Genomic DNA, 25,230 nt, shown 5'->3' with positions numbered 1-25,230 from the left:
TGCCTTGGCATATCATATTTCAGCTTGCCAGAAAGAAAAAAAGACAGCTGGAAAGACACTGCATTAGTTTTCTACTAAAAATCATAAGAAAAATGCTGTTTTTTTTGGGTTGTGGACATACTACAGAGCTGAAACTTGACAGGTACACTTTTTAGACCCCCCAGACACTAAATACAAAAAATGACATGCCTGCCTAAAAAAATGCCCGCTAAATGCCTGCAAGAGAAAAAGACAGCCGCAGAGAAGCCGTATTCCTGAAAATATAAGAAAAATGCTGTTTTTTAGGGGTTCTGGACATGCTACAGAGCTGAAACTTGACAGGTACACTTTTGTGACCCCCCAGACACTAAATACAAAAAATGACATGCCTGCCTAAAAAAATGCCCGATAAATGCCTGCAAGAGAAAAAGACAGCCGCAGAGAAGCCGTATTCCTGAAAATATAAGAAAAATGCTGTTTTTTAGGGGTTCTGGACATGCTACAGAGCTGAAACTTGACAGGTACACTTTTTAGACCCCCCAGACACTAAATACAAAAAATGACATGCCTGCCTAAAAAAATGCCCGCTAAATGCCTGCAAGAGAAAAAGCCTGCCGCAGAGAAGCCATATTCCTGAAAATATAAGAAAAATGCTGTTTTTTAGGGGTTCTGGACATGCTACAGAGCTGAAACTTGACAGGTACACTTTTGTGACCCCCCAGACACTAAATACAAAAAATGACATGCCTGCCTAAAAAAATGCCCGATAAATGCCTGCAAGAGAAAAAGACAGCCGCAGAGAAGCCGTATTCCTGAAAATATAAGAAAAATGCTGTTTTTTAGGGGTTCTGGACATGCTACAGAGCTGAAACTTGACAGGTACACTTTTTAGACCCCCCAGACACTAAATACAAAAAATGACATGCCTGCCTAAAAAAATGCCCGCTAAATGCCTGCAAGAGAAAAAGCCAGCCGCAGAGAAGCCATATTCCTGAAAATATAAGAAAAATGCTGTTTTTTAGGGGTTCTGGACATGCTACAGAGCTGAAACTTGACAGGTACACTTTTGTGACCCCCCAGACACTAAATACAAAAAATGACATGCCTGCCTAAAAAAATGCCCGCTAAATGCCTGCAAGAGAAAAAGCCAGCCGCAGAGAAGCCATATTCCTGAAAATATAAGAAAAATGCTGTTTTTTAGGGGTTCTGGACATGCTACAGAGCTGAAAATTGACAGGTACACTTTTTAGACCCCCCAGACACTAAATACAAAAAATGACATGCCTGCCTAAAAAAATGCCCGCTAAATGCCTGCAAGAGTAAAAGCCAGCCGCAGAGAAGCCATATTCCTGAAAATATAAGAAAAATGCTGTTTTTTAGGGGTTCTGGACATGCTACAGAGCTGAAACTTCACAGGTACACTTTTTAGACCCCCCAGATGCTAAATCCAAAGAAATTTTTTATTTTTATTTTTTTTTAATTTTTCCAATAATTGGCTCTCTATCAAAAAATTATAATTTTTAAGAACTTTTTTTTGCGTGATCCCTCTCCGGCATGCCACAGTCCAGGTGTTAGTCCCCTTGAAACAACTTTTCCATCACTATTGTGGCCAGAAAGAGTCCCTGTGTGTTTTAAAATTCGCCTGCCTATTGAAGTCTATGGCGGTTCGCCCGGTTCGCCGGTTCGCGAACATTTGCCGATGTTCGCGTTCGCCGTTCGCGAACCGCGAATTTTAGGTTCGCGACATCACTAGTGCTCAGCTATAATAGCTGGTTCCTAGTTCTAGGCAGGAGGAAGCTGTATCTTTACAGAGGCACCCAAGCTGGGTGCTGGACGGTCCATCACAGTTGACATTTGAGAAGCATTGGTACAAACGGCAATTGTCCCCACCTACAACTTGCCTTAACAGCAAGGAGCAGATGGAAGGGCGACGCATGTCAAACAACAACAAAGGAAAATTACCAGCTCCACTTACCAGCCAGCCTGAAACAAATTGAATTGTCCTGTCTACAAATACATATGTAAGCTGCAGAGGCCGTGACAAGGCACCCCAACATTATCTGCCATCCTAACTTTATACATTTTGAGAGCCTCCATAGTAGGCGCACATATAAAATAATGGATAGATTAGGGGCAGGTATGCCCGGAGGCAGCCCACCCCTCCTTAAAGCGGAGTTCCGGCCTATTTTGCAACTTTAGTGATTCCTGGAGTGCTCGCTATGCTGATCAACAATTGGGCATTTTCAATTTTTTTCGGGGGTCCCTTACCTTATTTTCAGGGCATTTTTGATTGTACTTCCTCCTTCTCCCCCCTCTGTGGCCACGGCCACCGACATCACTTCTGCCTTTGCATTGCATCCTGGGAGCTGTTTGTCATCCCTCCCAGGTGGCTGGAATCAGGAAGAACTCCCAGAACACTCCCTGGAATCAGGAAGAAGGACACAGCAGATTACACTGCGGCTTCAGATGCCCACATCTAAGATGGCCGTTCCCAGACAGCATTTTTAAGAGTAAGATTTTGACTAAAATCCAATACTGTACACCTTGTAAGTATGAGAATAGCGGTTCTGTAAAGGGCGATGGATTAGTATTATAGGGGTATTTTTAGTTAAAAAAGGTATTTGAGGCCGGAACTCCGCTTTAAAGGCACAGGGGCGCACTGGACACCCAGCAAATAGTTAGACAGGGCAATTCAGTTTAATGCAAGCTGACAAAATGAGCTGGAAATGTCTTTGTTAATAGAGAAGCATGTCTTAAAATAAACCTGTACCAACAGAGATGTAGTGGCTGCTATTGCCAACATCCTTCTGAACATGCTTGTTGCCTGGCTGTGGCTATAATAATTTCTGAGTCAATGACCTGGAACAAGCATGCAGACAGTGGGAACTCCAGTTCGGTATACTCTGACAGTATTAAACACTTTTGGCATCCAGGCATATAGCATTTTAAAAAACAAAGTCCAGTGATGACAGACTAAGAAGGCCCTATTAATACCTTCACGTATTACCATGTGCGTTGTAAAGTAAAACAACGCATGTTTCATATGAAGCATTGTTATTCAATAAGGCTGTTTAAGATGTCGGTGGTGTGTTGTGCTATGATTTGAGAAATGAGGCATGTAGGCAGGTGCAGTCTACTTTCTCAGGTGGTGCTCTTCCAAAGTGAAACTGCAGCTGGAGAGGAAGTCAAGGGGAATACGGTTCCTCTATTGTTTCATGGGTCACTGGGGAAGCACCCGATTAGATGTTGGGACTTTATGCGACTCCAGCAGCCATCTTGTGTCAGGTAGAGCCTACTTAAGGCCCTGGCTCCCAGATTTGGCAAGCTTTTTGTGAGGTGATAGAGAAGGGATAGCCTGTTAGGGACAGTGCTAGCAATAGGGAAAATTTCCTGACAAGGAGGAAAAGCATAGGGTCACTACTCCTTTGGGCATTTTCCCGATTGGGACACAGGACAGCCAGGCCGTCTTCCGCCCTCTTAATAGATGCTGTCAAACTGGCTGAAACCTGTCATCTTCACATTGTGGAATTCGTGAGTCCACCAGGTTGGGCAGGCATCCTTACGGGTTGTTGTGAACTGTCCTTGCTTTACTTCAGTACAACTTTTCTATTGCACTTGTCTGTGTGAGTTACTGCCATCGCACATGCTGCCCCCACCTACAGGCATGCCCATCTTTCTGTGCATTTTCATGTGCTTTTGTGCCCAATAGAATAAAAACACAAGTAAACATGCTACAGGAAACAATTTAAAAAACCCCACTAAAAACAGACAAAAGCAGACACTGAGGGATGTGAACCCAGCGTTAGTACGCATTCACACCTGTGTGGTTTGTTGCATTTCAGCATTTTTGCAACAATGCATGAATCCTATTTTGTTGTCTAAGGAATCAGTTCATACCACGCAACATAGGACTTGGAAAAAGGTGCAGGGGCTTTTGGTAGGTTTTTGGTCCCATAGACTTCAATGAGAACACTTGAAAAATGTGGAAACATTTTTAAAAAATCATGAAACTGCTGATGCACAAGTATGAACCTAGGCCTGCAACAAGCATGCAGATCAGGTATTCTGACTTGACTGTGACTTTGGCTGCTGCGTGCATAATCCAGGTCATTGACCTGGAAAGTACAGAAGCCTGAGGCAGCAAAGTGTTACATTTCCCCTAAACAAAGATGGTCAGACACTATAGCTGGCTACTGCGTTCTTCACTTCTAGGACTAGCAGCCTCCTTTCCCATAAGGCAAGCAGGCCTACTGGTACTCAGTTGCCCCCAGGGCTTACCTCCAGGATACACAATGCTATAGTGCCTGGCTACCATGCCAGGGCATGCGTAAACTCAGCAAAGCAAACAGGTACTTGCGGTTGGCAGACAGTCAGAGTAAAATGCAGGCAGTGTTCAGAGAATCGTTGTTAACTGATCCAAAGTCATTCACAGGGAAATCCAATATAGCAGAGCAGACAACAAGGGAGCTTGGAAAATGTGTTACAAATGCAATATGACATATAAGGCTAAGTTCACATGTAGGCGTTTTGGGGCATTTTTGGGGAGTTTTTCTGCTCTAGGATCAGCTCAAAAAACGCCCAACAAGACAAATCCTATTCATTTCAATGGCCCCTGTTCACATCTGAGCGTTTTGACGTTTTAACCACTTTACCACTAGAGCATTTTGCTGTCTTACGTCTGGGCCACTTTTTGCGATTCGGCACTGTGCGACTTTAACTGACAATTGCGCGGTCATGCGACGCCGTACCCAAACGAAATTTACGTCCTTTTTTTCCCACAAACAGAGCTTTCTTTTGGTGGTATTTGATCACCTGTGCGATTTTTACTTTTTGCGCTATAAACAAAAAAAGAGCGTTTATTTTGAAAAAATAACAATATTTTTAACATTTTTTTATATGAAATTCCCCCCAAAAAAGATGTAAAAATCAATTTTTTTTTAAATTTTTGGCCAATTTGTTTTCTGCTACCCATGTTTGGTAAAAAAAAATCGCAATAAGCGTATTTTGATTGGTTTGCGCAAAAGTTATTGCGTTTACTAACAAAGGGAAAGATTTATGTCATTTTTGGTGTTTTTTTTTTAACGAGTAATGGCGGCGATCTGCGATTTTTTTTGCGGGACTGCGACATTGCTGCGGACAGATCGGACCCTTGACTGACATTTTTGACACTTTTGGGGGTACCAGTGACATTACTGCAGTAATCAGTGCTATAAATATGCACTGTTACTGTAAAAATGACACTGGCAGGGAAGGGGTTAATTTTATTGGAGAGGGAGGGGTTAATGTATGCCTGGTGCTTACTAACGTGTGTGGGGGGAGGTGACTGTGTGAGACAGGGACAGATCGGATGTCCAGCTATGCTGAACACTCCGATCTGTCACTCCCTGTCACTGAGGAGATCCGCCCGCTCTGTTTACACAGGCGGGCGGATCTCCAAACTGGATTCCCCGACGATCGGGGCAGAGCAGCGGCGATCGCCGCTGCTCCTCCCCTGGCCCGACTCCCGCTGTGAATGAAAACAGCGGGAGCGCCGCCTACAGGGGGAGGAGTCTGGCGACGTAGGTCTAAGTCGTCAGACCTACAAGAGCCACTTTGCCGCAGTAGTACTACGGTACTCAGCAGTAAAGTGGTTAAGCAAAACGCCCAACGCTCAAAAAAGTACATGAGCTTCTTTTTGGGCAGATTACAGGCGTTTTTATTTTTTTCCATTGGTTACTAATCAACCTAAAAACGCCTGCACAAAAACGCCTGTAAAACGCCTGAAAAAACTCCCATAAAAACGCCTGAAAAAAAAAACACCTAAAAAAGGCCTGTAAATAGCAACGCCAAGATGTGAACGTAGCCTGAATGTTTTGCTGACTTAAATCAGGTCTGGTCTCCACCTGGAGTCTGGCCACAATCAATCACCTTGCAGGTGGACAGACAGACAAGGAGAATGCCATAGCCAAAACCAGAATGCAGATACCAGCAGCTATGAGGGAGCAGGAGCCCATACGCTCCTGACACAAGGCAACTGACATTTTCAGAATGAGGTCAGAAAGAGCAGCCTCCATATTTTCTCAGTATCAGATACACCTGATTTTCCTGGCGCCAACATGGCAGCTTACATGTGTTAAACTACTAAGTGTATGCTGCCATGGATTTGTGCAAGTAAAGGAAAATTATGGTAAGTATGCGATACAATTTTCAATTTTGCTAGTGCTACTGTATGTGCATATGGGAATCATAACTCCTGCTTTGCTTAGGCACTAGCAAAACCAAGGAAACCACTACTCAGACCATCCTTGAACATTTATGGCCACATCCATATTCAGTGTATTAAATGATTGCAGGGACAACTCGGCAACCAACAATAGCAAACAAGCAAAAATTGAGCCACTCAACGTGTAAAAGTCCCAAATATGTTTATTTATGTCATCCAATACAGGGAAAGTCCACCTGCTCTTAGACCCTATGACTAAGCTCCTGATGGAATAAAATGTGTAAAAAGCAGGTCATAGACTCTATGACTCCATTGGGCGTTTAGACATAAAGTCTTAAACTGGAGAGTACAAAATCTGGAGCAGCTCTGCATGGTAGCCAATCAGCTTCTAACTTCAGCTTTTTCAATAAAGCTTTGACAAAAAAAACTTGGAAGCTGATTGGTTTCTCTGCACAGCTGTACCAGATTTTGCACTCCAGTTTTAGTAAATCAACCCCATATGACTTAGTGATAGAGTCATAGACTTTATGTCTAAACTCCTGATGGAGTCTATGACCTGCTTTTTTAGACATTTCATTCCATCAGGAGCTTAGTCATAGGGTCTATGACTCTATGACTAAGCTTCTGATGGAGTAAAACATGTAGGAGCAGGTGGACTATGACTCTATGACTAAGCTTCTGATGGAGTGAAACATGTAGGAGCAGGTGGACTATGACTCTATGACTAAGCTTCTGATGGAGTGAAACATGTAAGAGCAGGTGGACTATGACTCTATGACTAAGCTTCTGATGGAGTGAAACATGTAGGAGCAGGTGGACTATGACTCTATGACTAAGCTTCTGATGGAGTGAAACATGTAGGAGCAGGTGGACTCTGACTCTATGACGAAGCTCCTGAGGGAATGAAAGGCATAAGAGGAGCAGGTGGAATTTTGCTGCGTTGGATGACATCAATAAACATATTTTGGACCTTTGGAAGTTGGGCAGCTCCATCTTTGTATCTTTGCTATTGATGTTGGCAGATCACGGGCTGTCCTGGAGCTTGCATCCTTTGGTTGGTGGAGCGGTGGGGGAAGGCTTGTTGCTGCATGGTTGGGACGATTTACAATGAGCAACCAGCAGTCTGAGATAAAGTTCACCAAAGGCAGCCAAAATTTATGAAGGAGAATTTCAAAGTTTATTAATGCTAGTATCTGGGGCGTAACTACAGGGGTTGCAATTCCATCCAGGCCCCATGCTCCAGGGGGCCTGTGCGGCTCCCCTGTACACCTGGGTAGGAGGGGCGACGGGGGCAGCATGTAGAGAAATCACTGTTCTCCTTTTTCCTACCAAAGCTGCAGGAGGAAAATGGAGGAGATTGGTTCCTCTGTATGCTGCCCCCGCCACTCCTCCTATCCAGTTCACTTGTGTTCTGCTGTCTCTGGGCCCCTGTGTGCTCCCCTGGTTCCCCCCCCCCCCTCCCTACTGTGCTCCCTCCCTTCTCCTGCCAGCTGCTGCAGGGGATGTGTCACAATAGAGAACCAGGAAGGGGTCGGTAAATATGTCATTTACCAGCTCCTTCCTTTTCTGAATGAACAGTCATAGTCAGTGACATTGTAAAAAAATAAAATAAAATGATAAAAAAGAATACAATTAAAATACCAAAAAATAAAAACGACTGACACCAGTGGGTGAACTTCCAGGATCACAAAGGTCACACTTGCAACTGGGCCCTGGCATTCCACCAACATGGGGAGGTCCCAAGATGGCAGGGAAGGGGCCCACTGCAAAACTTGTGAAAGGGTCCCGCTGTGGGACTGTAATAAAGGGCCCCAGGATCAGTGGGAAGAGCCCCAGGCTTGAAGGGAAGGGCCCCAGCCTGGGGTCCGGGGGGCCCTTCATGGTTTCTTGCACCGGGGCCCTGAAGGTTCTAGTTATGCCTCTGGCTAGTATAGAAACTTTTGCCAACACATTGGACCCATGGGTGATGTTTCCTAGATGTAAGTTCCTGCAAAGCTACTTCTATATATAGATTGCGGGTTTAGTATTATGGAGCATATAATATCTACAGCAGCCAACAAGTTCCTGAACTTGTCACCCCGTTATTTATATCTTATCTAGCAGCCACCACTCTATATATTCTACTGTATAGTATGAATTACTGGCAGTTCATGTCTACTAAAACTATTTGTGGAAAGCAAAAGGCAAAGTTATTGTAAATGCCTTAAGCCTCGTACAAATGAAGAGAATATCTGACAAACGATCATTTTTTTTTTTTGCATGATAGTCTTATATCGAAAATGAAAAGGTTACTAAAGTTCTGAAAATTCTTGTACGACATAAAACAACTATGAAAGTGATATAATGTTCTGTATTGTATTGTAATGTATTCTTTCGTTTCTGAGCATGTGTGGTCTTGCTCTTCCAATTTTTTGGGGACGAATACTGTCCTGAATAAACAAAAATCGTACATTCTGGTATTGTACTAGAAATATTTTTGTGTTTGCCCCTTCAGATAATTTCACATGAACTGTCATGATTGGATCTCAAAAGCTGTGTACTAATGATCAGGTTATTGTATACCGTATTTTTCGCCTTATAAGACGCACCGGCGTATAAGACGCACCCAATTTTAAAGGAGGAAAATCTAGAAAAAAAAGATTTTGAACCAAATACTGTAGTAAAATATTTTATATAAACTGTATAAAGTTAACAACAGTTTAAGAACAATTTTGAAAGGAGCCTTCAGTAATCAAGGTATAGCGTGCCCCCTTTCAATGCAGACCACAGCGTGCCCCCTTTCAATGCGGAGTGCCCACAGCGTGCCCCCTTTCAATGCGGAGTGCCCACAGCGTGCCCCCCTTTCAATGCCCCTCTTTAATGCGGAGTGCCCACAGCCTGCCCCCTTTCAATGCGGAGTGCCCCCTTTCAATGCGGAGTGCCCCCTTTCAATGCGGAGTGCCCACAGCCTGCCCCCTTTCAATGTGGAGTGCCCACAGCGTGCCCCCTTTCAATGCGGAGTGCCCACAGCCTGCCCCCTTTCAATGCGGAGTGCCCACAGTCTGCCCCCTTTCAATGCGGAGTGCCCCTTTTCAATGCGGGGTGCCCACAGTCTGCCCCCTTTCAATGCGGAGTGCCCCTTTTCAATGCGGGGTGCCCACAGTCTGCCCCCTTTCAATGCGGAGTGCCCACAGTCTGCCCCCTTTCAATGCGGAGTGCCCACAGTCTGCCCCCTTTCATTGTGGAGTGCCCCCTTTCAATGCGGAGTGCCCAGAATGCAGAGTGAACAGCGTACCAAGCCACAGTGACTTACCTGTTTTAGCAGAGGCTTCCTCTTCAGTCCCCGCGTCTCTTCGAGTCCTCCGAGTCCCGCCTCCTGGCATTGGCCGAGGAGGAGGAGGATCCGTGAGACAGTAGCGAATTTTCATTCGCTACTGTCACACAAATAGGCGGGCTCCACACTTTTAGGAGATTCACAGTGTCAGAACGGAGCCATCGGCTCCTTCTGACACAGCGGCACGGGGGGGGATTGGGGCGGACAGTACGATCGTGCGGGTCGCTCGGCTCAGACAGTCAGTCTGACTCGGATAACTACCAGTAGTCGCTGCAGGGCAGAGCGTGAGGCGCGAGCGGGGGGCGTGGCAAGGACTCCACTGAACTTCTGGCTCCGGAACTGGCAGGCAAATGTATATTTGCCGTATAAGACGCACCAACTTTTCCCCCCCAGTTTTGGGGAAGAAAAAGTGCGTCTTATACGGCGAAAAATAGGGTAATCACTTCAAAAGAGATATTTTTCTGATCGTGTGTACTAGGCTTAACCACCTCTGGACAGCCCGCTGAAGTTTTACGTCGGTACTTTGACGTTAACCACATAACGACCGCCCGCCGCAGTTTTACTGTGGCAGGCAGCCGCTCCTGGGCAAAGTGACGTAGTACTACGTCGCTCGCTCAGGAGGCTGTATGGGGCAAATGCTAGCTGGGGAGCCAGCGCGTGTGACCAGCAGCTCCGATCTCACAAGCCATGCCCCCTGACAGAATCAGGCCCCTAGGGTCACACTTAACCCCTTGATCACCAGTAAAGTTAACCCCTTCCCTGCCAGTGTCATTATTACAGTAACAGTGCATATTTATAGCACTGATTACTGTAGTAATGTCACTGGTACCCCCAAAAGTGTCTAAAATGTCAGTTAGGGGTCTTATCTGTGCGCCGCAATGTTGCAGTCCCGCAATAAAAATCGCAGATCGCCGCCATTACTAGTTAAAAAAAAAAACAATAAAAATGACATAAATATTTCCCGTAGTTAGTAAAGGCAATAACTTTTGTGCAAACCAATCAAAATATGCTTATTGCGATTTTTTTTTACCAAAAATATGTAGCAGAAAACAAATTGGCCTGAAATGTTAAAAAAAATAGATTTTTAATTTTTTTTTAATTTCATATAAAAAAATGTGAAAAATGTTGTTATTTTTTCAAAATTGTAGCTATTTTTTTGTTTATAGCGCAAAAAATAAAAATCGCACAGGTGATCAAATACCACCAAAAGAAAGCTCTGTTTGTGGGGAAAAAAGTATGTTAATTTGGTTTGCGTACAGTGTCGCACGATCGCGCAATTGTCCGTTAAATTCACGCAGTGCCGAATCGCAAAATAGGACCTGGTCATTGAGCAGCCAAATCCTCCGGTCTGTAAGTGGTTAAATACCGGTGTTATGGCAGCAGATATCTGTCATAACCCTGGTATTTTCTTACTCGGTCAGTGGCCCTCTTTCACATAAAAGTGGTCCCAATGGCGGAATCGCCGCAGGATCATTTTTATGGGCGGTGGGAGAGGTGCCCTCCCTCCTGCCGCTTCCCGGTGGCTCTACCCGCTTACCAGAGCCGTCGGTAGCGAGGAAAACGATCCGGTCCTCTGAGGTGCTGTGCATGAAGTCGAATGAGGGCAAGATGGCCCCCACTCGACTCTATGGCCTTGAAAGACCAGAGGGACGTCATACGTCACTTCTGCCCAACGGCCTTTAAGAGCCCATTTTTTTTCTTGCTGAAAAAAAAAATTTAATTTTTTTTTTCTTTTTGCTTTTAAGTGTAGATGGGAGATCTGAGATCTTTCCAAAATGGGGTCATTTTGTGGGTAATTCCATTGTTCTGGTGCTCCAGGGCCTTCAAAAGTGTGATAGGTCGTTAGGAAATTATATGTGTAAATTATGCTCCTAGAACACCTGACGGTGCTCCTTGAATGTTAGGCCTCTGTATGTGGCCAGGCTGTGTAAAAGTCTCACACATGTGGTCTTGCCATACTCAGGAGGAGTAGTAGAATATATTTTGGGGTGTAGTTGCAAGTATGCATATACTGTGTGTGAGAGATAACTTCAAAAAACTCACCATTCCTCTTAATAAATACCCTGGAATGTCTACTTTCCAAAAAGGGGTCATTTGGGGGGTATTTGTACTGTCCTGACATTTCAGGGCCTCAAGAACTGCACCATAGTTTGTAGACTCTATAACTTTCACACAGACTAAATAATAACCACTTATTTGGGCTATTTTTACCAAAGATATGTAGAAGTATAAATTTTGGCCCAAATTTATGAAAGAAAAATTACTTATTTGCAAAATTGTATAATAAAAACGAAAACAAAATGTGTTTTTTTCAAAATGTTCGCTCTTTTGTCACTTATATCGCAAAAAATAAAAACCCAGTGGTGATTAAATACTACCAAAAGAAAGCTCTATTTGTGTGAAAAAAATGATAAAACATTTGATTGGGTACAGCGTTTTATGACTGAGTAATTATCATTCAAAGTGTGAGAGCGCTGAAAGCTGAAAATTGGTCTGGGCAGGAAGGGGGTGTAACTGCTCTGTATGGAAGTGGTTAAGTTAGCATTTTGCAAAGTATGTCAAGCCCATCCACATCATGAGCTTACAGTCTAATGCAATCATATAGAGCAGGGGTGGCGAACACGCGGCTCTCGAGACGCATGCGGCTCCCGGCCGAACTGAATGCGGCTCTTTGGCTCTTTGCCTCTTATAGTATACTGTGGCTGAATCCCTCTGCGCGTCCGAGCGCAGTACAATTGAATGTCCCGCGCTCGGACCGCGCAGCCACAGACGTGGTGGCCAGGGAGCAGCAGTGCGCCCTGACCCGCCCATTCTGTGACAATAGCGAATGAGAATTCGCTATTGTCACACGGATCCTCCTCCTGGCCAATCAGGGAGCGGGTCCTCCCGCTTCCTGATTGGCCGAAAGGCAAACACCGTGCCATTGGACGAGGAGGAGGCGCCGCGGGAGGACTGAAGACTAGGAGACGCGGGGAGCCGGGGACTGAAGAGAAGCTGCGTGAGGTAAGTGCGGGGGATCGCTGGCACTCTGCAATCATTGGGGTCAATGTGTGGCTGGCACTCTGCGATTATTGGGGGCAATGTGTGGCTGGCACTCTGCGATCATTGGGGGCAATGTGTGGCTGGCACTCTGCAATCATTGGGGGCAGTGTGTGGCTGGCACTCTGCGATCATTGGGGGCAATGCTGTGGCTGGCACTCTGCAATCATTGGGGGCAATGTGTGGCTGGCACTCTGCGATCATTGGGGGCAATGTGTGGCTGGCACTCTGCGATTATTGGGGGCAATGCTGTGGCTGGCACTCTGCGATTATTGGGGGCAATGCTGTGGCTGGCACTCTGCGATTATTGGGGGCAATGTGTGGCTGGCACTCTGCGATCATTGGGGGCAATGTGTGGCTGGCACTCTGCGATCATTGGGGGCAATGTGTGGCTGGCACTCTGCGATTATTGGGGGCAATGTGTGGCTGGCACTCTGCAATCATTGGGGGCAATGCTGTGGCTGGCACTCTGCGATTATTGGGGGCAATGTGTGGCTGGCACTCTGCAATCACTGGGGGCAGTGTGTGGCTGGCACTCTGCGATCATTGGGGGCAATGTGTGGCTGGCACTCTGCGATCATTGGGGGCAATGCTGTGGCTGGCACTCTGCGATCATTGGGGGCAATGGTGTGGCTGGCACTCTGCGATTATTGGGGGCAATGCTGTGGCTGGCACTCTGCGATTATTGGGGGCAATGCTGTGGCTGGCACTCTGCGATTATTGGGGGCAGTGTGTGGCTGGCACTCTGCGATCATTGGGGGCAATGCTGTGGCTGGCACTCTGCAATCATTGGGGGCAATGTGTGGCTGGCACTCTGCGATTATTGGGGGCAATGCTGTGGCTGGCACTCTGCGATTATTGGAGGCAGTGTGTGGCTGGCACTCTGCGATCATTGGGGGCAATGTGTGGCTGGCACTCTGCGATCATTGGCAGGTCACTGCGTGGTGTGGCTCTCTGACTCTCACAGTTTAAAATTTTGGCTCCTTTTGTCGAACTTGTTCGCCACCCCTGATATAGAGCAATCTAGAGCTGATTTGGATAGAAAGCCAGTTACCTTGACTGTATGTTTTTTAGGCTGTAAGTGGAGACCTTGTGGCTCATTGGATAAAATGCAAGCCTTGCAGCATTGGGTACCTGGGCTCAGCTTATTAATTTTGTATGGCATGGCAGCACACCTTAAAGTAGAACTGAACTCTCTAAATCAACATTAACTATTTTTAATCCTTATGCTGCCAGCATTAATAAATAGATAGGAAGGTATACTATATTTACTTGTTTTTTCCCATTGCCGCCTCCTGGCCCTTTCAGAGGTTCTAAATGCCGGGAAGCGAAAGCCAGCATTTCGATCGATCATGTGACCGCTATGATTGGCAGTCATTGCAAGTATGCATTGGGAGCTTTCCGCTATCCACCAGTAACTGTGCTGGGAGCTGCCAGGAGCGTCTAGCGCTCCTGCTCCTCATTCCAGCACCCTGGGTTTTGCTGTGGCATTCTCCTTGTCTGTCTATCCACCTGCAAGGTGATTAATGTGGCCAGTCTCTGGGTGGAGACCAAACCTGATTTAACAGCTTACCGAACGTATACTGTATAGATAAGGCGGCTCTCCTGTGAGGATCACATACCTGTGTGTGATCCTGCACTTCCGGGTCTGGGACACGTGCGCTGTTGAAGACCCGCGTCTGCTGTGTCCCAAACAGTGGGTCCAGCGGACTCGATGCCTGCAGGGACCCCCTGCCAACCCAGCCAACCAACCAAGCCAGCTGAGTCTAACTACCATAAGATAACATAAAGATGTCTGTGATTGTATAAATACCCAAATCGGGACATTTAATAGTTATTACTTGCCACACAAATAGCAATTACAGTTAATAAATAATACAATCTTTAATAAATTGTTTTCAATTAGGGATGAGCTTGGGCCCAGTCTGAATTTACGGAAGCTGTCAGTGTCGGGCCAATCAGCTGTAGGGAGGGAATTCCTTGCTGCATGTACATTAAGAGGGGTAGGGATGCTCGTTACATCATTGACCCAATATGGCCTCACAGAATTATTATTATTATTATTATTATTATTAAACAGTTTTTTTTTATAGCACCAGCAGTTTGCACAGCAATTTACAACGTGAGGGCAGAATAGAATAGAAGGTCTTTAAAGTCATTATAAAAAAACATACAATTAAATTTGATAGCAACAACAAGCCACTGAGTCCGTACATACTGCCAATAATATTGACCCATTAGTGCCATGTGACCAAATTAGGTCAGTGAAGTCACAAGCATTCCCGTCCCTTTGAGTATGTGCAGCTGTAGGGTGGGGAACCCCCTACCTTCATCTGACTGGCCTGACACTGATAGGTTTCTCTCAAGTTTGGATGGACTGAAGTCAAGCTCATGCTGATGTAGCACCCTCCTAGTCAGGTCTTGTGTAGAGAGTGTAGTTTGGGCTCTCTCTGCTTACCAGAAGAGCAGCAGGCAAAATCTTTATGTGCTCTGCTTATCAGGGAGCAGGATTTGTCTACTCAGTGTGCCCAGTGTGTGATTCATCTGGTCTCAGGGAGTGTCCCCAGCTGATCCAATGGGGAGGCACGTTGGATACTGGAGGAAACCTGGCCAATGACACACAGGCTTTTGGTACTGTCCCATGGGGTTGGCACAGACAGGGTAGAAAAAGCCACAGTCACATGAGGTAGATGTCTTTTGGCGGGAAGCAAAGTTCCAGAAGGAGGGTGGCGGCTGCCTCCTCTTCTGCAGCAGTTGGTGGTGGTCACAGGCAGTCGGCTTGGTGTACCGGTGGTGCGAGGCTGAACCCAGAGGTCCAGGAGAGCTGACTACAGGAGTTGGGGCATTGGAAAATCTGGAAAACAGTGTCACGAGTACAGAGGAACTTGCCCACGGGTCTGCCCAGGAAGGGGACCACTCCAGAGTGTAGAGTCAGTGGATGGGTGTCAGCTAGCCCAGAGAGAAAGGGATTACTAGGGGGAGTACCCTGAAGAGAAATACTATAGGAACACTTATCTCATCTTCATTCAAATGCAGGATAAAGTAGCGGCATTCTCAAGTTAGAAGTCCTCAGCATTGTGAATAGTTAATAGTTGGAGTATCCCACTCATCCCTTCTCCCATCCCAATTTAAACCCCAAAAACAACAACCCCTGGACTGATCCTTGACTGAGCCAAGAACTTAAAGTGTTACATTTTCTGCAAACAGTTGCTATGGGTAACCCAGGGGAATCCCTAAAGTGTAATATCCAGCAGTTCTCTAGGGGGCAGTGCTACACTTAATTGCAATAGATGGGGTGAGGGCCTTCAACACCCTGTCTTTCTCATATAATGCAGTTATAACTTATTTACCTGAGCAGTTTGATTCATGCAGTTAGCCATGTAAATTTTGGCATTAACCCTTGTGCAGACTTCCTCACACCAAGGAAGGGATTATGTAGCTAGTGCAGGATGGTTCCACAACATTTCCACCCCATCAACATCTGCCTTGACCCATTTCCCAGTGACTGGATTAGGGTGTCATGCCTACCTGTGGGGATATAAATGCTGGGGTATCTTCATGACACTCATTGGAACTGGCTTGGAGAAGCTACAAAACATCTGTAACGGATCAGGGCACCCCAGACCGGGTACCTCCGTTAACAGATGCTCCTAGTGCTTCCCGAGGGCTCCAAGCACTCCACCAGACACCGTAAGCACCTCAGACTCCACGAACCGCCGCAGCTTGGTTAGGGTCGTGGCATCTCCTACCCACCCTGGACCTACGACAAGGCTCCAGGTTCCTGTGGGTGAACCTCTCTTTCCCCAGAGAGTGCAGCACGAACAAGCTCTTACACAAGCCCTTACAAGAGCTCAGTGATTATCCAAGGGAGTATGGAGGACATAGCAATCCCTTGCAGCAGATTCCCCCAATAAGAGACAGAACTCTAGATTGAGGTGAAGGAACTCAAAACAACTTTATTGAACAAGACTTATATACAGAATTTGGAATATCCCGCCCCCAACAACCGCTTTCATATTGGTCAATTGTAAAGTACCTGTGGTCTCCTTCAGGTCCTCCTTAGCCATGCAAATGAGGACTTGAAAATGAGTCAGCAGGGATTGGTCAGATAGCTTGACCAGAAGGACTGCCATGTGCAATGAGACAGAAGCCCCCAGGGGGCAATCAATGTACACAATAGCCAGACACAGAACAATGGGAGGTCATTAGCACTTACAATGAGACAGGGCAATCCACATTCCCAATACACAAACAAAAGGAAAACCTTGCTGACATTGAAAGATATGTAATATATACAGCATTTAGGAATTACAGATTTCATGGCAAATGGGAATAAATCTTAATATTTCTATATGGAGATATTGCTGGCAAATATGAAGCAATCCAAACCATTAATTATCTGTCTTTAAATTCCAGTGATGGTGAATACCGTCACAACATCTTTAGGATAATAAGACTATAAAAGATCATTGTGTCTCAACCAGGGTGCTGTGGCCCCCTGGGTGTCCTCTGGGTTCCTCTGGGGTGCTGCAAGCACAGGACCTAGTTTGCCCTGGATCAGGTCATAAGTTGCCAAGGTATAAGTGGGTTAGCCGCCACCGCCATCATAACAACACTCTTCTAGAGGCTGGACCCATGGCGTCATTTGATGCTATGGTGATGATGTCTTAGGCAGGCGGCATGCAGACCCACCCTCAGCATTCAGGGGAAGACAGAAGTCCACCTCCACCAAACCTCCTCCACCTCCCACCCTCTGCCACATTGCAGAAGCCAAAAGGTGTAGGGCTGTGAGGTGAAGAAAGGACTGTGTGATTGTGGGACTGGGTGACTGGGGGGCCTCTGTGGTGATGGGGGAGATTTTGACATGATGGGGAGGCTATGATGTGATGGAGGACTCTGATGTAAATGGGGGTACTCATTTATAGGGGCCTCTGATATGATGGGAGGTCTCCTGTATAGGGGTCCTCTGACGTAGAGGGGGCCTTAGATGTATAGGGGGTCTCTGATTTGGTGGGGGGGGGGGACTCCCACATGAAGGGGGAACTCTGATGTCATTAAGGGGACCCTGACTTGATGGGTGACTTCTGATATGATGGAGGACCTCTGATGTGATAGGAGAAACTTTGATGTTAACCACTTGCCGCCCGCCGCACGACTATTTACGGCGGCAGTCAGCCTCCTACAGGCAAAACGACGTAGGGCTACGTCACTCGCCCACGAGCCCCGCTCGTTCCCTGTCTTCCCCGCGCGAGTGACCGGCGGCTCCGATGTCTGCCGGTCACTCGCGAACTCCCGCTGTAGAGGGAGAAAGGCAGACGGCTGATGTAAACACAGCCGCCTGTCATTCTCCCTGGTGTAACAGCAGAGATCATACGGTCCTGCTATGTAGGATCGTATGTCTCTGTGGTTACATAAAAAGCCACGCCCCTTTACAGTTAGAATCATGCCCCTAGGGACACACTTAACCCCTTGATCTCTAATAAAGTTAACCCCTTCCCTGCCAGTGTCATTTTTACAGTAACAGTGCATATTTATAGCACTGATTACTGTAGTAATGTCACTGGTACCCCCACAAGTGTCTAAAATGTCAGTCAAGGGTCCGATCTGTCCGCCGCAATGTCGCAGTCCCGCAAAAAAAAATCGCAGATCGCCGCCATTACTAGTAAAAAAAAAAACAACAAAAATGACATAAATCTTTCCCGTAGTTAGTAGACGCAATACCTTTTGTGCAAACCAATCAAAATACGCTTAGTGCGATTTTTTTTTTTTACCAAACATATGTAGCAGAAAACAAATTGGCCTAAAATGTTAAAAAATTTTGATTTTTAAATTTTTTTGGGGGAATTTTAATATAAAAAAATGTGAAAAATATTGTTATTTTTTCAAAATTGTCGCTCTTTTGTTGTTTATAGCGCAAAAAGTAAAAATTGCACAGGTGATCAAATACCACCAAAAGAAAGCTCTGTCTGTGGGGAAAAAAGGACGTCAATTTCATTTCGGTACAGCGTCACATGACCGCGCAATCGTCCGTTAAATTCACGCAGTGCCAAATCGCAAAATAGGGCCTCGGAGCAGCCAAATCCTCCGGGGCTTAAGTGGTTAAGGGGGCCTTTTTATGTGAAGTTAATTTTATCAAGGTAATTGCGTGCATCGTCCTAGGCTCAGGTTTTCCATCAATAAATAACATTTACATTTTTTTTTTTTTAAATATGCAAAATGTAAAAGCACTAAAGAAATTGTCAGAATTTAGGAATGAAGTCTGTTATTTTGTCCAATAGTGAGACACCCACGTATCAGATGTCAGATGAGATTAAGTTTGGAAAGCAGATTTTTTTTTATTCCTTCTGCTGAGTTCCTAAATTTAACCCCCCAACAGCTACAGCGAGATGTCAGCTTTCCTTCTGCTCTGTATTTTAGGTTCTTCAAGGCATTTCAGGTGTTAATGAAAAAAAAAAAAAATGGAGACTTTCACTTGATAGCTGTTCATACCAAGGAGACAGAACACACTCCAGAGCGAATATATATATATATATATTCATAATATTTCTTTTAATAATCACATTGATTGCTCTATGCTGTAAAATATTTGAGCCTAGGATGAAAATAATGAAGTGTTTATTTCAAGTTATTTGCAAATCCCCCTATCCAGCTTATAAACTCTATGGCATGGTATTCGAAATTTGAGGGAGAAGTGTTTGGTTTTGTATATGTGAATGTATGTAAAATACATTTTTTAGCAATCTTACAAGAATAATAAACACATATAAGCTGCAAACTAAACATTTTCTGATTGGGGCCATATCAAGAAAACGTGAGGCCTGTGTGTGTGGTGGGTGTCTACCACGTAGGGGCAGGCAGCTTAACCACTTTAAGACCGGAAGGATTTGCCCCCTTAATGACCAGGCTCTATTTTTCGATTCGGCACTGCGTTAGTTTAAAGGACATTTGCATGGTCGTGCGACGCTGTACCCAAACAAAATTTACGTCCTTTTTTTCCCACAAATAGAGCTTTCTTTTGGTGGTATTTGATCACCTGTGCGATTTTTATTTTTTGCGCTATAAACAAAAAAAGAGCGACAATTTTGAAAACAAAAACAATATTTTTTCACATTCTGTTATATAACATTCCCCCCCAAAAAATGTAAAAATCTAAATTTTTTAAAATTTTAGGCCAATTTGTTTTCTGCTACATATTTTTGGTAAAAAAAAAAAAAATTGCAATAAGCGTATTTTGATTGGTTTTTGCAAAAGTTATCGCGTCTACTAACTACGGAAAGATTTATGTAATTTTTATTGTTTTTTTTTTACTAGTAATGGCGGCAATCTGCGATTTTTTGCAGGACTGCGGACAGATCGGACCCCTAACTGACATTTTTGACACTTTTGGGGGGACCAGTGACATTACTACAATAATGCTAAAAATATGCACTGTTACTGTAATAACGACACTGGCAGGGAAGTGGTTAACACTATGAGTGATCAAGGGGTTAAATGTGAGCCTAGGGGAGTGATTCTATCTGTGGGAGGGCGTGGCTTCTGAATTGACCATAGAGACATGTGATCCTATATAGAAGGATCACACGAGCTCTGTGATCATTTCAGGAAGAAGGACGGTCGGCTGTGTTTACAACAGCCGACCGTCCTCTCTCAGTGGGGAACCATCGCAGGTGTCAGGCGGCAATCGGAGCCGCCTGACACACGCATCGGCTTTCCCGCTGACGAGCGGGAGAGTGCCGCCGGCGGCACGCGCTCGCGCCCTAGCCTCCTGAAAGCGAACGACGTACACCTAGGAGTGGCTGCCTGCCTCAGTAAATATGCGGTAGGTGGTCGTTAAGTGGTTAAAGGGAAAATAAGAGAAATAATCAGTTACAACACAAAGGGGTTGAGTTACTAAAGGATAATAGATTCTGCACTTTGCAAAGTGCAGTTGCTCCAGAGCTTAGTAAATAAGTTAAAGCTTCATTTTGCAAAGAATACCCAATCACATGCAAGGAAAAAAAATAAAAAATTAGCTTTTTTGCTTGCACATATTTGGATGATGGAAGTCAGCAGAGTTTTTGCTCATTTACTAAGCTCTGGAGCAGCGGCTCTTGCAAACTGCACAGACTATTTGCCTTTAGCAAATCAACCCCAAAGTCTTCTCCAATACAAGCTACAAACAATTAGGCACTTAATGCAACAGGAATCCCTGTGTAAGGTTATTCCAGAGGAAGGCCCTGTCCTATTCCTGGCACTATATAGGGTGACCTACTGGGTATGAGATCTGTAACCTCTCCTTCCCTCTGCTGTCCTGTCAGGGACCACTGGTTTGAAGTCTGAGCTATCCCTCTTCAGTCGCATCCTGTCCCTTTCTAAAGGCCTAGACTCAGTGGTGGGATTCAGCCGGTTTGCACCGGCTCCATAGAACCGGTTACTAAATTTCTGCAAGTTCACAGAACCGGCTGTTCCCTCTAAGCTGCGCGCAGTACAATGACGTGGCGGCCGGGGAGCAGGGCAGTGCGCCCCGAGCCCGCCCATTCTGTGACAATAGCGAATGAAAATTCACTATTGTCACACGGATCCTCCTCCTGGCCAATCAGGGAACGGGTCCTCCTGCTTCCTGATTGGTCGAAAGGAAAACCCGTGCCATTGGCCGAGGAGGCGGGAGGACTGAGGAGACGCGGGGAGCCGGGGACTGAAGAGAAGCTTCCGTGACCGTCTGTGAGGTAAGTGCACGGGTCTCACAGGGGGAACGCTGGCACTCTGCAATGATTTGGGGCAATGCTCTGGGCACTCTGCAATGATTGGGGGCAATGCTGTGCCACTCTGCAATGATTGGGGGCAATGCTGTTGCACTCTGCAATGATTGGGGGCAATGCTGTGGGCACTCTGCAATGATTGGGGGCAATGCTTTGGCACTCTGCAATGATTGGGGGCAATGCTGTGGGCACTCTGCAATGATTGGGGGCAATGCTGTGGCACTCTGCAATGATTGAGGGCAGTGCTGTGGGCACTCTGCAATGATTGTGGGCACTCTGCAATGATTGGGGGAAATGCTGTGGCACTCTGCAATGATTGGGGACAATGCTGTGGCACTCGGAAATGATTGGGGGCAATGCGGTGGTCACTGTGCATTGAAAGGGGGCACGCTGGTCTCTCTGCATTGAAAGGGGGGCACGCTGGTCACTGTGCATTGAAAGGGGGGCACGCAGCGCTGGTCACTGTGCATTGAAAGGGGGGCATGCTGGTCACTGTGCATTGAAAGGGGGCACGCTGGTCATTCTGCATTAAAAGGGGGCACGCTGGTCACTGTGCATTGAAAGGGGGCACACTGGTCATTCTGCTGGGAAATTCGGAACTGGTTACTAAAATTTTTGAATCCCACCACTGCCTAGACTGTTCCCAATAAGCCGGGTCCTGCCCCTGATTCTACTTCCCACTGTGGGCACACCTATTGATGCAAGTGGGGGCTTCACATTAACCAGGATGACCTCCAAAATTTCAAGAGAACTCTGTTATACAGGCTTTCCTAAGATGGCACCCAGAGTTTATGGCCACGTTGGTCCTATGCCAGACCCTGTTAGCACCAGTGATGAGCAGTGCTCCTATGACCGCTTTGTTTAAAACTTTGCAACAACTTGGAAGCAACTAAGAGATCCTGGATCACTACGTCACTCCCTGCTCTGCAACACACCTTGGCTAGCAGTACCTAAAGCTGCCACCTGCCTACACTGGGACACCTATGAACATTGGGCACGGTCTGAAGAATAAGCCAATTTAAAGCAAAATGCTTGTCCTAGGAGTTGGAAAGATTGTTTTTATGAAAGATGAGTTAAAGAACCTGGATTTAAAGAGCTTCAATACCACCAGGAAATGTTAAAATTTGCAGATTAGACCACCAGAGATTTTGGGGTGGTTGGTGGGCTTAGAGACTTTAAAAGAACATGCAGGTACATCTAGGTTTCGGTAACAAAATTAACTGATTAATTGGCAAGAACTACATCTATAAAATATATGCTCTGTGTACTGTCCTATAAGGTCCACCTTACAGAAAAAAACGGTCCTTGACACAAACAATTATAATCTTGCAACATTAATTTGCAGAACTAGGCAGCAATTTAGACCAGTTTTCCAATACTGCCATAACAATAGACTTATCTGATAGATTTTAACAACCAGTGGATGTTGTAGCAACAGGCAGAAGTGGTTTTGATATGCATAGTGTTGCACTGAATGTAGTGTATAAGTTTTTAGTCCATGTACACAAAAAAGTGCATATAATGCATAACTTGTTGTGCTAGTTAGACGGATGAGAGTGAAATGCAATGCAATATTATTCTTGCAGTAAAACTGAACAGCAGTTTGTGCCCTGGGTGGCTCTAATGTGTCTTACGTTCCCGAAAAAGCAGGTTATGGATAACTCACCTATTCCTTGTAGTGGGGTTTTGTGTGGGTTGCAGCCATGGCGTGTCTGGTGGTTGGAATGTGTCAGGTTACAGAAGTTACTCCTTTGGGTGGTTGTCCAGTCATAGGATGGTTTGTGAAGTGGTGCATTTTCCTCTGTCCTTGGCCACCACTCTGTCTGTGCGGTAAGAATGTTGTTTGAGAAACAGGTAAAGATTGAGAAACATTAGTTCATGAATTCCTATTCCTACATTTTATATTAAACTTTGGCCTTTTTTCTATTTACAGGTTGTGGAAAAAAACACACTAAGAAATATTTGGTAAAACAGATCATGGCTAGGGTACCCTAGATGTATACACCTAATATGTAATTGCCCTGAACCTCCCAAACATATACAGTGAACAAATAACTCATGACACCGATCTGGAGAAAATGTGGCCAGTTGGCCAAGTATTAGCAGGTGGACCAATTAACATTTTTTTAAACAGAAAGAACACATAATCCAGTACCAGTAATATAAAGGTTGCCCGTCTTGGAAGGCACCAAAGAACCAAATTAAGATTGTGTATCAGGGTTAGTTCTTGGAATTTCCCAGTCGTGCAACAGCGGTATGGGGACAAACACACTTCACCACAGATACTTCCTTGTTACCACCTCCCCGTAAATCCCCCATTAACTGGGATCACATAGAGGACTCCATACCTTAGATGGGTCACCCTATGAATTGTTCCAAAAATGTTACCGCCCAATCTCCAAACCCTTTTTTTCAAATTTTCTTTTTAAACCAAACAATCCAGAGCAAATTATCAAGTGGGATTCCCCATTACCAGTGTTATCACTACCCAAACAAAGAACTAATTTTTCCTATTAAGGCTGTTGGTTTTGATGAATTGATCAGTAATTTCTAATCATTAGCAAATCACATATAAACAGGACGGGGAGGGGGCAGTGAAAATGTAATCTAAATGATTGCTATTAGGCAAAAAACAATGGGAAATAAATAACTATGAGTGTAGCGACGATTTGATGTCACCCATGGGTCACATTCATGCAGGTTGAGGGACTCCAAAATGTATGCCTCATTGGCAGAAAACTGGCTTTTAGGCTTTCTCGAGGGTTGGCAAATTCTGGTATGATTCCTAGAGACTGGAGACTTTGTAGAGTATTGGTGTATAGGGGACGAAGCCTCCAACACTGGGTCTACAATTTGATGGTGACCAGCACCATGGATGAATTCATTAGTTATTCCTACTTATTAGCATATCACATCTTACCAGGACAAGAGGAGGGTAGGCACTAGGCAGTGAACATTTTAATCTAAATAATTGCTACTGGGAAAAAAACAATGAGGAATAAATACCTATAAACAGATTGGATTTGAAGCCCTACCTTATATAATAATCTGTGTTCATATACATTCATAGAAAATCATATATGATAATAAACTATAAAATAAAGGTGATTTGTTTATAACAATAACATTCCATCCATCTAAATTAATTTAATCAAAAAATGTCCATAATTGTTTTTCTTCCAACACACCACGTGCATAAATGTGTTTAATTTTCTTCTTAAACGTGCTCCAAATAAGTGCTCCTCCACCTTAATATAAGGGGGGCACTCACCAGATTGCTTTGGGCCACCATGACCCTCGCCACTTTTGTTATAATTATTTGAATCCAGTCTTGGCTTAGCTTGAATCCACATCCATCAGAAACAAGGTAACCAGATATCACAAGGCCTCCTTAGCCTTAACAAATGTATATACAGTTCCGTTATATCAAGTTGGGCTCCATAGTAACGGTAGAAGTACCCAAAATAAAGCATACAGCAAATAATCGTGCAATAGGTTTTTATTAAAACTGCTTGACTACAACAAATAAGTAAAAAACTCACATTTGTGTGTGCCTCCAAGCGGCACCCACTACAATCGCTTAATTTAAAATGTGATCAGAGCTGTCCACGCTCAGGATCGGCGTGCGTTTCACCTGCTTTCCACTGGGGAATGCAGCTTGGAGGCACGAGGACTAAAAAAAAATGCTAAACTTTTTGTTATGGAGAACGGCCAATCGGCCATATTTTTGGTTGCTCTATTTTCCATAATCTCGCTGTTGCAAACTACAAAGGAGGAAAGCGTGACCAGTCCTAAGAGGTCAGAGGGACAAACCATGATTTCTACATTTCCTTATTTACCAACTGTGTGTTCACTTTACATTATCTACTGAAAAAAATAACACTTATCTTTCCTACACTCTGGATTTATCTTCAGAACACTTGGATGTCCACCCAACATAGATGCTCTCTTTTGTAAAT

At 45.0% G+C, this 25,230-nt stretch overlaps 1 protein-coding gene across 1 annotated transcript in view; it reads right to left on the bottom strand.

Annotated features, from left to right (window-relative positions):
* Nucleotides 1-25,230, bottom strand: part of CIMIP6 (ciliary microtubule inner protein 6) — a 74,316-nt gene that overhangs the window by 11,295 nt on the left and 37,791 nt on the right. Inside the window, exon 3 of the mRNA XM_082249288.1 lies at nucleotides 22,938-23,094. Coding sequence (XP_082105414.1) covers nucleotides 22,938-23,094 — 157 coding nt within the window. The remainder of the gene's footprint in view (nucleotides 1-22,937; nucleotides 23,095-25,230) is intronic.

This window comes from Pelophylax lessonae (assembly GCF_965119305.1).
Source record: "Pelophylax lessonae genome assembly, chromosome: 3".
Lineage (NCBI taxonomy): Eukaryota > Metazoa > Chordata > Amphibia > Anura > Ranidae > Pelophylax > Pelophylax lessonae.
This window is presented reverse-complemented; position numbering and strand designations above follow the sequence as displayed.